This window comes from Cyprinodon variegatus, unplaced genomic scaffold, assembly GCF_000732505.1.
Source record: "Cyprinodon variegatus isolate N-32 unplaced genomic scaffold, C_variegatus-1.0 Scaffold889, whole genome shotgun sequence".
In the NCBI taxonomy this organism is placed as follows: Eukaryota; Metazoa; Chordata; class Actinopteri; order Cyprinodontiformes; family Cyprinodontidae; genus Cyprinodon; species Cyprinodon variegatus.
Window position 1 is genome coordinate 224,195 of NW_015151342.1, and position 17,004 is coordinate 241,198.

The 17,004-nt window shown below is 37.8% G+C and overlaps 1 protein-coding gene across 3 annotated transcripts in view; it reads left to right on the forward strand.

Moving 5' to 3' along the window:
* znf385c (zinc finger protein 385C) overlaps nt 1-17,004 on the forward strand; it is a 121,788-nt gene that overhangs the window by 72,978 nt on the left and 31,806 nt on the right. For all 3 annotated transcript variants that reach the window (XM_015397822.1, XM_015397824.1, XM_015397825.1), the window contains one exon: nt 14,918-15,060. In XM_015397822.1, coding sequence (XP_015253308.1) covers nt 14,918-15,060 — 143 coding nt within the window. The remainder of the gene's footprint in view (nt 1-14,917; nt 15,061-17,004) is intronic.

A 17,004-nucleotide genomic window follows, 5' to 3' on the forward strand; every position in this document is an offset into this window, starting at 1 on the left:
TTTTTCTAAAAAAAAAAAAAACAGTGGAATTTACTTATTGTTTTTACTAACTGCTGTTAGCAATACAAGCAGGAAAAAAATATATATTTTTAATAGGTCTAAACATTAAAGGAAAGCTTTCCAAAATGGTGGTTATACAGAACATGCACATGTCTGTGGTCTAGTTGTCAGATGTGCAATAACTACTTAGATTGTGGGATTTAATGTTTGTTTGTTTTTTGGGGGGAGATGCATGGCCCAACACAGAAGAGCGACCTCCATCTATGTTAAGAAAATAAAACCAACCTTAAACAGAGGAGGTGAACTGAGATTTGAGCTTTCAAAAACCTACAATGCATTGTAGCCTATTCAGCCAGGCCAGCAATTCCCTTTAACAACCCCCCTTTCAGAGACTTAGACGGGTATGGGGCATTGCAGACTTACAAAAGAAGCCAAACGACCCCCATTCCAAAGGGGTGGACCCCCTCGTCAGTTTCAATTTGCATCTTTTCAAAAAAAAAAAAACAAGGTTTTGTTGGGCTACTGTATAAATCCTCTACTCAACGCTATTCCTGACATTTTGAATTGAAAGAGCTTCTTGAATGGGAAGCAAAACGTCTTCAAACTTGGAAACAAAATCCAGTGGATTGTTTTTAACTTTCCTTTTGTTTATAGAATTTTTTTGGAAGCTTTTATATTTAGTTCAAACTCTAATTAAATTTGTCTTTAGTGTGTTTTCATCTGGGAACAAGAAAATTTTAACTTTTACATAAAAATATACCACAAAACTACCTTATACAACTTTTATTGTGATTTTGTATACACGGTGTATACAAAACAAAATTTCCTTTTGTACAGCTCTCATGACATTTCCATTTCTTAAAGTGCAGCAATATGGTGCAAAAAATGCATTTATATGGAAGTTCAGAGCATTAAAAAATATATGGTGCAATTATGCAGTGTTTTGGTTTGGTGTTATCAGTTTGATGCAGTCTGTAACATGATTTAGAGTTTTTTCAACAGTTCAGCAGTCTAATGGCAGTGGGGAAGAAGCTGTTCCAGACTTGCATCGCATGCTTCAAAGCCTCTACCCAGAGGGCAGCAGGGAGAACAGTCCATGGTGGGGGTGTGAGGGGTCCCTGATGATGTTACGAGCTTGGGACACTCAGCAATATGATGAAATGTATTTTATGTAGGTCATTACGCTAAAATTAGGATTTCCAGATGCTGTTCAATATCACTTTGTCTAAATATCTTGATTTAAATGCTGAAGTTTATGGCAAGTCTTATTACAGTGCAAAAGGCAGTCTTAGAAACCTATGATATATATTTGCTTTGAAATTAATTATTTATATATTAAATCTTTCACTAACTGAAATGATATGATGTTTGAAAATTGAGCTTCGGCTTACAGGCATATTGACACAAAATAATTCCTCTGAAGTTAAGTTTTTTAAGTTCTGAAGTCATTACTCTTGTGGTGACTGCTCCATTTTCAGTCATGGGTCAAACTGTGCTTAGCCTTGCATATAATCAGGTCATATGGAGCTGCTTGGCACCGTTGGTAGTTCTAGGAAAACAGGGTAAACTACATGTGAGACATTTTTATAGGAGAAAAGCTGGCTCCCTTTAAGAGACTAACTGTTCTGAGATTAAACATAATCCTCTCAGAATTTCTCTACAGGTTTATTAGACATCAACTGAAGCATCTCTCTGAAACATCCATCTTTATGTAGATTTTCAGATCTCTGCCTGCTCTTCTACTTCAAACACACGCATACAGAAGAGGAGGACAAACACATCTGTGTTGTAATTCTGAAATAAAAAAACTGTTTGGCAGAAGGCAAAGGAGACACTCCATTCTAGTCAAATATTTATTGTACAGATTTTTATACCATATCCCCTTCCTGTGCAAACATTCAGAGGCATACTGTCATCTGCAGAACTCAGATAAACATAATAATTTTACCGCTCATTCCTGTTGGTATGACAGGCAGTGATTCAGGGAAAGAATAAATATATAAATGCAGGTTTTACTTTAATGCACAATGATCTCCAAGTTTTTATTTGGCCACTTTTCAAATACTCAACTCAGTTTTTAATGTTCGTTATTAGGAGACTTCTCGACCTCTTCATGTAACTTCTTTAATTACATGTTTTGTATTGGTTTGATTACAGAATAAAAGTTTAATTATTGTCTGATAAACTGAAAGAACTCTTCAGTTTTAAATAATGGTTTAATTCAAATAGATTATTTTTAAACTGCTTAGTTTTTTAAACTGGTTGGTGGAAACAACGGTATTGTGAGATTGACTTTGAGATTTAACGATGGAAAGCTATAAAAAGATATAGGTTTCCTGTAGTTTCTGTATTGAATTACTTTCAAACACTCTAAAACTAATATAACATATTTCTACTGCAGATAAAAAAGCTATTACTAATTATGACTTGAAAAAGAAATCCCAAAAATCTAAATTAAAGCTTTTTTTTTTTTGTAAATCTTTCAACGCATGTAACATGAACTATACCAGTGCGATAAAACCTGTGTGTTAATTATTTCCATCTTTTATAAAATATATTCTCTCTCCCAGGACTGGTGAGTTTTTTATCATGACTGCAGGTTTTTTTTCACACTTTAAAAACACAATATTTGTCCAAGTGGGTTTTAAAATTGACCTATACTGTTTGTTGGCCCTATAATATGTCCAGTTAACACTGATGAAAAATGAGTGAATGAATCCAGTTATTGTTCTCTGTCCATGCTCTAACACCTCTCACAGCTTCTTCCACACCACCTGCTGATCACTTTCTAAGCTAATTGGCTGTTAGGAGTCACTTTTCTCTCTACTATTGGAGTGCATCCGGACATCCCACAGCAGTTTACTGTCATTTTGAGCCCTCAAATGGCCACAAGCCTCCAATTCACCATGAGGCCAATTTGCAGTTTCCAGCCACAGAGCAGCAGAAGCAGCTATTTATATGCACACCACATCATAGTTTATTTCCTACCTCCATCCTATGTATGCTCTGTTGATTTGGTTTATTGTAACAAAAAAGCTCCAGCCCTTCACGGACGGTGTTGTATTTGCTGTTCCTTCCGATGCTGTCAGATCCGTTCCCGTCAGCCTGTGGTCTGAGAAAGGGCAGAAGCTACCGGGTTGTTTTCAGGGCAGTTAGGGTGAATGAAACAGCACTACTGCAGATTCACAGCCGTTTGGACATTATATGTATAGAACAGGACCTCACTTTGCATTCCCACTGACAGGCAGAGAAGGACTGTGCTAAACATCATTATAAGTGAGTTCAATATATGCAGCTGGCAAATGACAGGAATCATCTACGCTGCGCATGGTAATTATGTTCGGGTTTTGCATGCACTTAGTGCTCATCACTTCACCGGTCAGCAATTTCCATTGCAAATTCCTGTTCAACACTTTTAAGTTGCGACGTTGATGCATTCATTATCACAGCTGGATAATCAGATCAGAGGCCTGATGATGAAGGTCCCACTGACATTCCAACTGTTTCTCAGCTGGTGGGCGCAGCTGAGAATCCGAGATCTGATGCCTGACACTCACTATTCAACAGCAGTCGGAGGAAATGCATGTTTAGAGCAAGTTTGCATTCTAAACGACAAATATTCACAGGTTCAGGGCATTTTATCTGTGACAAGAGACGATGAATTGTGGTGATTAATTCAGTTCTAAGCTTGCCTGCACCAGAGTCTCATAATTTGTCAGATTTTTCTTGTCCTTAGTTACTATGATTATGTTTAAATTAAAAAACATGATTCAGATCATGTCAATCCAACTGATGACCCAGCTGGGTGGAAGAGATAAACCACAGGTATAAGTATGCAAGAATTATTAAAAAAGAAGCAAACTTTTTTAAAGGACCTTTATTAGAAAGAGCGATTATGCATTGTCAAAATCATTTGTCTACTTTGGATCACATTTGTTTTCTAAATTGAGACATCAACCACTGAAGAATAACCCATCCTTTTATGTTTTTGAAAGTATCAGTTGTAGCTTATAGCTTGGTTCTATCCACACAGGTCATGATGCGACTGTGCCGGACACTTGCGGCTGATCGCTGCAGTTCTAGTTAATTGCAGTAGTTCCACTGAAACTGGCACGGTGTGTTTTTTTGCCGCTTAAATCTACGTCACTCTGCAGCAAAGCAGATCGTTCAGCCAACAAGTCCAAGTCAATTAATGAAAGAATTAGGGATCCAGTAACGTTTACATTTAAAAGACTTTGGATCACATTTCCTGGTCTTCTATGTAATAAAGAATTATGTTCATAAAGGTTATCAACACCAATAAAAGATATGACCGTTGGGGATTAAGTAAAGAGCAGGACCAGTTGGCTCTGGTAGAACTGGTTAAAAAACACTTTAATGGCTTACTATCTATTTGAAGCTTACATGTGCACTAATATAGCGCGGTGGGCGTATGCACAGCTTTCATATCCAGAAGAACCAATGCGCTACAGTCAATTTCTATACAGTTTAGGATTTTTTTCTGGGGAAAAAAGATCTCTAAGCAGAGTTCTTGTTGTGTCATTTAAACACAAGTGAACTAGCTCCCAGCATACCTGGGTTATCCAGCTTAAGACATATTTTGGGGTGTAGTGTTAATTAAAAATCAAAGTTGAGGTATGTCCTGCTGGCCAACCTGTCCAATAGTTGTGGTGTGCAGCCTTCCAGCCATCCCTTTATTACTCTGTACCAGATACTCTACCTACCTACATTTAGCCTTGCAAAGTCTTCTTCATAACAAGGCATTTGTTTCCTGCATACTCTCTTAAATGCTCTCTTTGTCTCAATAAAAAATGCATGGAGTGCGTTTGAATAACACAAGAACTGAACTACTAACACAGACTGTAAAAACTCTGACTTTACTATCTCCAAACCCAGGAAGGAGGAAACTCATCATATCCAGAGTCCCAGGGATATTCATTGAGCTATGGGGAGTATTCAGGTTGAGGGGGGATGGCATCCCCCTTCTTGAAAAATCTTAAACATCATCCCATTCTTAAATGACTATCCCCCCATAAAATCTCCTGTGACATTTTATTACTAAATTTGTAAAATTCTACTACATATTAACAGTAATGGCAACAATATTGCCCTTTCAACATTTGGCAGGTTGTGGGCTTAGGAGTTAACCTGACTCCACCAGATGGATTTGCTCCGCATATCCATCTGGAAACCTTTCGTAGAAGTAATTTTGGGAAGGGGCGAAAAAATACTGGTTAGCTGATTGACCTATGTTGGTGATAGACGGGCCAAATAAACCAATCAGATCAACAAAGCATATAACATAACAGAGCGACGACGAAGAGGAGCCAATTGATAGATCAAACTCTTGCCGAAGCCAGTTGGGAGCAGAGCAAAAACATCTTTTCCTCTGAAAAAAAGCCTCCAGAGCAGTGTTTTGCTCTTCTTTCAGTGAAGAAATACTCTGTAAGTACGATAAAACTTGCTCGATAGCCACACTAACGCTAGTTTCATCGGCTGAAGCCGCCATGTTCTTTAGACTGAACAGTCACGCTTCTCGTTGCGTCACACCTCAACCCGCCTCAAAGCCAACGCTGATTGGACGTTCGTTTGGTGAACGGCCCCAAATTTTCTTCAACGGAAAGTCTCCAGACTGATTAGCGAGTGAAATCTTGAAAAGCTCGCGAGATCAGGATGGTCTCACGAGGCTACTTAGGAGTAGCCTGAGCTAAATAAATAAAATCAAAGAAGTGGCCTACCATGACTATAAAGCTGATCCTAGTGGGAAATGTGTCCTCTGTATTTGTCCCTAACTACGTAGGGGCAGTGATAGCCATGCCAGTACAGGGACTGACTGCAGTTCTACTGTAAGGTGCCCCGGTCAAGGTCAATGACGGCGTACCTGACATGTAACAACCATACCATGCATATTGCTTTAGGTTAATAGATTATATTAATTAGGCTATGTATGGTTCCAAAAAAAAAAACATTTTCTTCCAAAAATAAGAAAATTCCCCCTTTTTTTTTTTTTGTGCCTTAACCTTTTCTTTCTCTTTGCCCCCAGATCTCCACAGATCTCTCCAATAAAAGGCAGTAACTTTGAGGAAAACATGCATTCAATGAAAAGCACAGTCTGCTGTTTGCGCATCTGGTGGCCATACCCTGTCGGAAAATAAGACTAGCGTGTTTGAATCTGGTTCTGCAGAAAAGAATTTGCAGCAATTAATAGATTCCCAAAAAGAGACAATGCCTCATATAATGCTGACAAAGCTGTTTCCCTGCTAATGCCCTGACGGAGGAGGGCATAGGAGCGGCAGGTTTACACGCCAGTCCAGGTTGCTGTTCGGCCCAAGCACTACGTCAACAGCAGTTATAACATCTTCTATGTTTGTTAGAACTGAACCTGCCCTCCCATTCAGGCTGCGTCTTTACAGAGAAAATTAGTACAGGATAAAACAATGTAGTAAATAATGCTTATTTTATTGTGGGGGGGTTATATTCGAGGTGCTTAGCTGTTGGAGTTAATTAGGCCGATTTGACTGACTCTGCAAAATTTGTGCTGGATGGAGCTTTAAGGTTGCAACATAATTTATTTCCATGAGGGATCCAAACACTAATAATTGAGTAGTATGAGCATGCTTTGTTTATTTGTTTTCTCCTTATGCCAATTCACTAATCTGCATGAAAATCATACTGAATTTGTTTTATTGAGGCCTAAAATTTTTGGACTAAAAGGTGCTCCTAAATAATCCTGCATTTGCTATTTTCTTTGTTGTTAGCTGAGCTGTCAGTCCTTTATGTTACTCCACCATGGACTGTCCAGTTATTCGCATTTTTGTGAGTCTATAAATGTTTTTCACCTCCATTCTGTTAGGCCGTCATTCTATTCAGTCAGTCACTGCTATGGCTAGTTAATGCAACATTAGGAATCACTTTTACAAATTATTGCTTAATTATAATTCAGCTAATGACTTTTTGAAACATTATTTCATTAAACTGTTTTATATTCCCTCCTCTTTCGCATTTTGAATTGAAGTTTTGAACACAGAAAAACTGTTGTTCCTTGTTAGATTGTACAACCTATTTCTCCTCACTCACACTCTTCCTTGGTTCTTATATCGGTTTTATTATTATTGCATATTTCACTTTTATTTGAGCATTTTTTATGTACTATTTTTCTCATAGTGTATTAGTTTGATATATTTACCTAATTTTCACTTAGTGCTTCAGTTGAGTGTTATTAGTTAAATAGTTTCTTGACAAAAGCATTTCAGCTCAAGGTTAAAGTATTCTGTTAGTAAATTATTGCATTTCGGAAAGAAACCGAGTGTGTGTTTATTTACTTGTTATATGTGTGTAGGAGTTGCTGTCAGACTTGCAGAATGCTGGTAAAGCAAATCATTCCTCGCTTTTTGTTCTATAGCACCACACCTCACCAGGCAGGTTTTCATAAAACAAAAACTGACAGAGACTGGGAGCTGTTTGGTCATTTATTCCTTATAATTAGATGGAGTTTAAATTGTTTGGATAGTTGTAAAAATATTCCTACTGTTTTTTCATAAGGTTTGCAATTATTGTGTTACTGTGGAACCAGCAGGAAATCTTGGTAATTTGAGTAAACATGAATCCTGCATCTTGCACATTAATAGGTTTTGCTATAAACATCACATTGCTACCATTTTAGATTTTACCCCTACGGATGAGTTTTCACTGAGATACTGCTTAAAGCTGCCAGGAGTAGCCAGGTTTAGTGTCCTGATTTACCCAGCCGTCTCCATGGACGAAGGAACAAACTGGTCATTCTACCAGAACACAGTCTTTCATCGACGGTAGAGGCTTTTTTAATGATAAAAACTAAAATTGGCAGATTTTCTTCCAATATCTTACATGACATCAGGAATAACACTATGGAATATTATCCCTAGCTGTGCAACAAATAGCTGCAACAGATATTGTAGATAAAATTTATGCTTTAACTCCGTAACTCCGCTTTAACTCCGTTTAAGCATAAAGAAAATCCCCTTTGACCTGTTTTACATCAATTTTTTCACACCTTTTTATTTGTTATGGTGAAGCTAATGATCATCATAGGATCCTAATTGTCCTATGATGATCATAAGAAGAAGGTTGAGACAAATTGCACATTACCAGGCTGGTATTTCGACACAAGGAAGATTGACTTTAAAGATTTCCTTAGTTCAAAGATGTTGGTGTTGTTAATTTATTCATAATTTTTTTGCACACATTTGCAGCCTTTGAAGGAAACAATAAGAAGACAAGGACAAAACAATAAATTACTTGAGTTGTTAGTTTTCATATATTTCATATTTCAAATATGTTTGCTAGCTTATGCAAGAATACATCATTTTCACAGGTGCACATGTAAAAAAAAAATTATTTAAAAAAATCTGTTTCAACTCCATGGTTCCACGCAAACATACCCACACCCGAGTAGATGCAATGTGACAGCTGTTGTTGTGTAACTAAGCCCAGTGACTCATGAACGGGAGGAATGCAGGGCTGTGATGAGTTGAGGAGTAGAAAGAGGAGGCCTGCCTGGGGAAGGTCTTATAGAGACAGTCGGATGTTCTCAAAGTCATCTGGGAGGGAGGGATGGAGGGAGAAAAAGATGCTGGACACTTAGTTTCAGGCCATGCCTCTAACTACAAGCGCTTGTCTGGATGCTGAACCACAAGCGAAGCGTGAATAAATCAAAGCCTTGATGCAGCCGTGACCATGGTGAGAAGAACCATATGCTAACAAAACCACATACAAAGGAATACGCATAAGAGTCAGTTACTCGATTTTAAAAGATGCAAAGTTATAGTATGAGCATCCTGAAATCCAACAAAGCACTCATAGAGAATGTGCTTCAGCCTTTTTTTAAAAAGAACTCCCTTTAGAGTCATTCAGAATATATGCCAAGTACAAAATTATACCTTGTTTGATTTTGTCTGCATGTGAATTTGTGTGTGTGTTTGGTGGACTTGTTTATATTGACTTTCCTCTTGGCCCGGGAGCTATTTGTTTTTCAGCAATGCGTAGGCAGTTTTGTTTGGACGTGTGTGTGTGATATTCGCCTAGTACATGCAAAATGAGCACACACACTTCCACATTCGATGTTGTACATGCCTGGATCCAGGCTGTGCCTCCATGGCAGTGTTATCATCCAAAGAGGCAAACAGCCAGCCCCTGATTTAATAAGCTGCCTAGGGAGAAACGGAGAGGTGGGAAAGGACTATCAGCTGATAACTGTCCTCCCTCCAAGCCCATCTTTTTCCTCTTATAGCCTTGCCAAGAAAAAAGCTCGCCGTTTCCTTGTTTTTTTGTGTGTGAATGTGCATGCCCTGTGTGGGAGCGATTCCCCGCCGGCTTCTTCCCACGTGTCTGTGGGCTGCATGCGTGCTGGGTGTCAGACAGACAGCAGAGGAGAACCCACACATGGCAAAGACAGGCCTGATCTCCTCGCTAAGGAGCATATGTACAGTCCTACATCCACTAATCGCACACTCAAAACGAGCATCTTACGTCATAGGTGGCCATTTTGCCAAGGAGGAGGAATCCATGGCCTGGAGTACTGACAGAATCTCCGTCCTCGTTGTCCTCTCCCTTCTTCACGTCATGTTGCACTCCCATCACTGTTCACAAGCTTGACAACGATTCTAAACAAGGCATCTCTAAATGCTACAACAAACAGGAAGGAAAGATCAACACAAGATCGGCTGATTTATGTTGACATCTTTAGTTTTTTGTAGTGGCTTTGAAGCCATATGAGGACGACTCTCTCTTTATATTTCATGCAGCAGACTATTTGTAGGTTGTTTAAATCTTATAAATAAAAAAAATTTATGTTATTTTGCTTTCTGTTATTTTTTTATTATATTGAGAGGTTGACCTGATCTCCATATAGCTTTACAATACAGTTTTGTCTGAGCAGTCTGGAAGGCAAAGTAGTTAAAATAAATCATTTGGTTTATTATTTCCTTTATGTTTTTATGTTTTTAAGAGAGTGAGTATGATACTTTGTGGTTAAGGTCTTACTTTAGTAAAGCCATGACCTCCTGTGACAGGTTTTACCCAGTTTTTATTTTAGCACAATTAGCACAACTAATATATCAAGTGAAGTGAATTTACAGTCATGAAAACAGTGCAGACTGCCTTTATCATCTAAAATAACTTGTTTTTCTCATGACTGGCAGTGCAATACCTTAACTTTTGATGATATCACTTCAAGGGATTTTTGTTATTATCAAGAAAACATTGAGATTGGCAGGGTATCATATTACTCAGCTTTTATTAACTTTTTTTTTTTTTTTTTGGTTTTCTTTGTATTTGGCCGAGACAGTTTTAGTAGTAAATTAAAATAAAGAAGAAATTGGGGACAAGTAGGTTGCTCTAATGTTTCTATTGCATTACTTTATAAAAGAATATTTTACTAACTGAGTCTTAGTGGCTCCAAAACAACAGTCTTAATGAGAGGATGGGGAATTAACCTTAATATTTTCAAGTTGATTTTCAAGTAAATTAATAAATGAGCTTTTATTGATCTCACATTGGAGATATTTACCTCTGCTTCCTCTTGGGGAGCAGTGGGCTGCCATTGTGCGGCGCCCAGGGAGCAGTGTGGGGTTAAGGGTGTTGCTCAGAGATCCAGAGTTGAGGCTGTGGGGATCGAACCGAGTAATTACAACCTTCTTGGACCACAGGCGCTGTGCTCTATCCACTAGGCTAACACTCTCCCTTATTTAACAGTCCAGCTTGTTACAGTGCAGATAGGAGTTTTCTCAACCTCCTAAAGAATATATATATTTTTTTTTTCAAGTAGTTTCTTAGATGAGATTAGATTTACAAAAGTCAATAATACTGAAAAAAGCTAACATTGTATCTTCAGAGTAATCAAAAATATCTTATTTTTGAATTTCTGACCATCTAATCAGTGTTTAGAGCGTCTGATCAGAGCTAGACAAGCTGAAAATAAGCCGATTTCTCAGTCATATCTCATGTAGGATACTAAAAAGTCAATGTTCTGGTTGTTTCTCTTGATTTTACGCTGTATAAAGGTTGCTTGACTTTCATTAAAATTCATTAATTTAGTCTTAAAGTGTATTTACACCAACCACATTTGGTCTGCTTTAAAAGCAAAAGAGTTTGTTTTGCCACTTAGTCTGGTCCTTTGGTGGAGTTGTAAATAAAGACCAGTGAACTCCGATCTGTCCCAAAGAATACATCTCTTTGGACTTTGCAAGCAAGCCACCATAGTTGTAAATATACTACCAAAATCAAACGTGTTACACTAAAAGTACAATTCAAAAATAAACCAGACCTAAGAGAATAAATTAATTCTGCTTTTGGTCTAAACAAAACAATCAGGCCAAAGTATTTTTCAGGTGTGAATACAACCTTATTTGTTAGAACGATGGCACTGCACTTGTTAAACACAATTTAAAGGGGTGATAGAATGATTATATAGGGTATTTGGTCTGGTCCTTAAGGTCTCTGAATAGGGTGTGTAACATTGGTTGGGCTGAAAATGGCATATTGGCTGTTCTATGAGTCGTAATGCAAGCCTGGTTAAAAGCCCTAGAATGAAACGACAGGTTTTCTTCCTTTTATGGTATCATGAATATTTAGATGAGCTGTGCGCTTATTGGTTGCTTTACAACCAGCGAAGCTGCTGAGCAAAGACGCATCATAGCAACAAGCACTCACTCACTAGGGGGGATTTCAAAATCATCAGGAATTTTGGTCAACTACAGTTCAGCTTAACCGAGTCGTGAGCTCCGGGGCTGGTCTGGGAATGGAGCGACCGAACCCGACCTGACGCCTTTGGCCCCGTGCTTCCATCAGCATACCATCACAGAGTCGGGTTCGGACCAGCCCCGGTACTGATGGCTCGGTTCAAATGCCCGTTCCGGTCAAGTCAGCGGCCCAAAGAAAGCCATTGTAAGATCTCAAATTCTTCCCCATTTTATAGCAATGTTAATCATTTCATTCCCTTTTAGAAAAAGTTGATTTAAAAATCTGGTGAGGAGATTAGGAAAGTGATGAAGCTCAGATGAAGATCATTGGACAGACGGTGCTTCAATGCAGTTTGGAGAAACGGGGGGGGGAAACCATAACCATTTTACTTATTTAAAAAAATGCTTTCAGTTAAAAAAATTAAAAAAAAATAAAACTGTACACGCATAACAAGCTAGCCTACTTACGATGATGATTCCTAAAGCTATTCATAATGTATAATAAATCTTTATGTAAATTCTTAAGAATTTATTTTTTATACAAAAAAAGAGATTTTTAGTTAAATTACAGATAATCAGTACATATAGACCACCATCTCCATTTGTTGGAAACCTGGGCAAAACCATCACAGTTACTACACAACTCTAAAGTGCAGTTTACAACATTAAACTTTCTTGGTGTTACCAAACCAATGCGTAACAAAAATATTATTAATAATTTAAAAATAAATAATAAATAATTTAAAAATGCAAACGAATGGATCTTAAAAAAATAATAAAGGGCTAAAGTGCAACTTTTAGCTTAACTTTAGAACATAGTAGCTTTTTTCACTATTTCATTTTTAGTAAATTGGTCCTGTATAAATCTCGCTTTAGGACTGTTCATAGCTGGTTTTTGACATTGCTTTGTTTTTGCTTTTGCCATTAAGAAAACTGCACAGCGGTGGTTTTTGTGTTTTTCAAGAGCTGAATGACAGGCATGGTTCCGGGTGGCCACGGTGACCCGCAGCTGACACCAATGATTGATCCTGGTGCAGGAATAAGTGCCTGCGCACAGCTGAGCGCACCAGTCTACTGAAACGCAGCCAGGCGGAAAATTAGAAATCTCTTCATCCCTGGTCCATTTGAAATCCGATATCTCTAGTCTTCTTCTCACGCAGCCACCTTTCCTCAGCCAATCAATCAGTAGTTAAATGGTGTGTTTATGTGCATGTGTGGGAATGCACAGAAGGGGGAGTTTTTTATTTTTTTGTCCTTGAGGGCTAAAAGCGTGCATGCATCCAGTAAAACTTCCTTTCCCTTCAAACACACCATTTAAAAAGGAGATACCTTTTTACACACTGACTTACACTTGTATGAGGTGCACCCGTGGCGTAGGATGCCAGTCGAATTTTTAACTGTGCCATTTGCCTCCTCTGAATGTTTTGAGGCAGTATGTGTCCCCCAAAAATATATTTTTTCTTTTGTCAATTTAAATGTTTCAGAAAATCAGATCAATTTAAAGAGTCCGTTTTCAATGTTTGCATTTTGTAAGAGAAAATCTATCCATACCAGGGTTTTACTATGCTGAAAAACTGAATAACTACCTCAACCTAACAACTGCTTGTCCCCGTGCGTCTTTGCAAAATGAATGTAATTCAGATAGGGACTTTGTTATGTGCTTTAGTGCATATCTTCTCCAAGAGAACGGAATTCATGGTTCTGTTATTTTACCCCAAGTTTTTCCAGGGCTCTCATTTATAAAACATTGTCTTGGATCCATACTAAAAATTGTACTGTATGTGCCAGAAAAATGAAAATTGGCTACACATAAAATTCAGATTTCATAAACCATGTGCATGCTCCCTAGTATTGCATTTTCCTTAACAAAGCACAGCTGCACTTCAAAGTTTGTGCATAAGCTTCCGCCTCATGTTCTGTCCTCTGCAGATGAACAGCATGGTCAGGTATCATAGGAGTCAGCCATACCGAAATGAGACAGATACTGTTAATTATATACTGTATGGTACATATGTCCCTCCGTTACTTTATCCTGGCTGTGATCATCCAGCTCGTTCCCAGAGACTGAATAATGCCTAGTAGGATGCTGGACAGTGGTGTTTGGAGACCTCCGTGCCTAAATATTTACCTAAACCAGCTTGCTTTCCTCAGGACCTGAAGCTTAAAACTCATTTATTGCTGTTTGTGGTGCCCCCCATATAATCTCCCGGGGGCCACATCAGGTTGGGAGAAAAGTCTTTACTACAGACTCTGTAGTATTATCATTTTATTCAGGTGTGGAAGCAGATGGACATCTTAAAGGTCTAGGAATCTGCACCTCCAGGACTGGAATTGAAGTCCCCTTATCTGCAATCAGTGTGCAAGTATAGTCAAATTATCTGGATGTCAAAACAAAACAAAAACAAAAACAAATTAAGTAGTTTTACTTTTTATAAACCCATAAGAGGAGTTTTTTTGTTTTGTCGTCTATGTTCATCACTAACTTTTATTTCACAATGTACACATGCTTAATGGAGCACCTATGCACCTAGCTATGCAGCAGAGCTTAACGCTGCTGAAAATAAGTATGATGTTTTTGTTTGTTTTTTTGTTAACCTCCTGGATGAATCCTCAGTGCATCTTTGGGGTAATTGTTTTAGCCATTCATTCATAGAAACGTTCAACACTGTTGCATTTCACTCTGATTGTGGACAGTGATTTGTTTATGATTAAGTACCAATGTATTAGAAATGACTGTAAGGCTTTTCAACCCAGCTGATTTCAATGACTTTATTATTTTTCTTTAGTTCTGGGTAAAATATAATCTTTGACTCATTTCTGTCAGGCAGGTTTGGGTCACAATGAATTCTTGATTCTCCAATTCTGGCAGTGATCAGAGAATTAATGTGAAGAATATGGTTTTTAATCGTTAAAGTCTTGATCACTAAAGGGGGAGAATTACTTTTTCCCATGGTTTGGATAGCTGTTTATCCCTTTCTAAAGGAAACCATGATTTAGTTTTCTAGTTTTTATTTTCTGTATTCACTTTAGCTATCCGTCGGGTATTAAAGATTGTTGCATAATCTGCAGTATTTAGAAACCATGGAGAAAATTTTTTTTTACGGGAACATCAATGCTTTTCTTACCATATTTGTAGTTCTAGTCTAATTGGTAGAATTTGTTTCCTCAACCTTAACTATTTATCCTTTTGTCTTTACCAGGTACATCTGCCCAGGGCAACCCGCTCCTTGCTTCTCTCCCAATGCCAGGGCGGTCTCTGCAGCCTCAGCTCGACCTCAAACACCTCCTGCCCTTCAGGCTAAATGGATCCTCACCCCTTAGCCTCTTTCCTAACTTTAATACGGTAAGTTTGATGTCATGACAAATGGAGCAGTAAATCTAGAACAGAAGGCAAACATTCTTTTGTGCTCAAAAATTTTAGCAGGACTAAAGCTCTTCAGCTGGGCCTGAGAAGAACTTGTGAAGTGTTGGGTAGAGTTAGCAGACATCCTGTGAGAACAGACTGGCTCACTTTCTCAAAATGATTTTTCTTTTTTGTATAAAATCAAAAATAGTCTTGTTGCATGCTATTTAACACTTGTAAGAATGAAATAAAGCAACTAATAGGAAAACATTAGTGTGTAGTCATAAATGTCTCGTTCACATTCATTGCTTCACATTTTATCCCTTTAGTTCACCGTTCACTAAAAATATAAACGTATTCAGTGAACGCCCTTCAAGCACAAAGCTGACTTCATATAATCCTCCAAAGAACAATTCAATAGAGTATGTAGTCATATATATTGATTAGAGAACCTCTGAATACTTGTTCCTTATGTAAACTGCAATATATATATATATATATATATATATATATATATATATATATATATATATATATACAGCATTTAATTAGTGGTGGGCATAGATATTTTTTTTTAAATCTAGATTAATCTCACTGTAATCTTGGAAATCATTTACAGTAGCCTAATCTAGATGATAATCACTCATTTGAATTCTGCCAAAGGCATTCATGATATGTCTGTGCTACCTCTAGAATCTAAAATATCAGGTTTACTTTTTTGTTTTGTTTTTTTGTTTCATGTTTGCAAAATCACATGTAATTTCGTCTTCCTACCTAAGATTTTAAGTTATAAATATCTTTCATTTGTTACAATTTTTTTGCTGCAAAAAATAGAGTTTCCTGCTTCCAATTAAAGATATCCCACTTGAAGAATACAGTGTCTCCAAAAATCCGGCTTTGGGGCAACAGGGATTGAGGATAATACTAAAATCTGTGTTTAGAATGTCTTTTGTGATGTGAAGATCCTGAGATTTTTAAAAATGTGCCATGACTCTACCTCTAGAGATGAAATAGGCTAAACAAATACCGCAGAAGCTACATTTTCAAAAAGCGTCCCACGTTACCCACATTCACCCAAGCAATCATCAGGTAAAATTAAATTTTAAATTACATAACATAACCTACCTAAAGTGAAGGAGTGAAGTTTCCATCTAGCATTGATGGGGTGTACAGTAATGCCGAGGTCGTTATCGTTATTGACAGATGTCCAATGGTTCCTCATCAGTGCTAAACACGTCACAGTAGGCCTCATAACACTGATTTTTGCTTGCCCCCAGCCTATATACATCCGCGCTAAAATATCAAGGGGAAAGTCATTACTGCGAGAATAGATTAATGGCAATTTTTTATTTATTTATTTTTTTGGTTTTTAATTGGAGGCTGCTCAGTGGGCATTGAGTAGCACTGCTGCCTTGCAGCAAGAAGTGTCATGGTTTTGGTTTTGTCCAAGTTTTATTTTGAGTTTTCATTGGTCTTATTTCGATTCTTGTGTTCTAGGTGTATTTGATTGCATTTGAGTTCATAGATATGTCCTGTTCGCCCTCCTGTGTCAGTCTCCTCTTCCCTAGCTCCCTTCTTGCCTCTGTTCACACCTGCTCCCAATCTGCTAATTAGCCTGGTCTTTGTTTCTCTCTCCCATATAATCTCCTCCTGTTCAGTCACTCTTTGCTGGTTTGTCTTCATTACTTTGTCCTAATCTTCTTGTGAGTGTTCTTGGTTTTCAGCATTTGAGGATTTTTTTAGGACCTATGATTTTGGATTTTTGCACTGCAATAGTGAGGGTGGTTTGACAGGACCCAAATGCAGACACAAAAGTTTAAGGTGGTTACTTAAAGGTTTAATAAGAAAAGTTCAACAGAAGCAAAAATCCCAAATTATAAATCCACAAAAAAATGCTAAAAACCAAGAATACTCACAACAAGGGGGCAAAGAAACCAGCCAAGA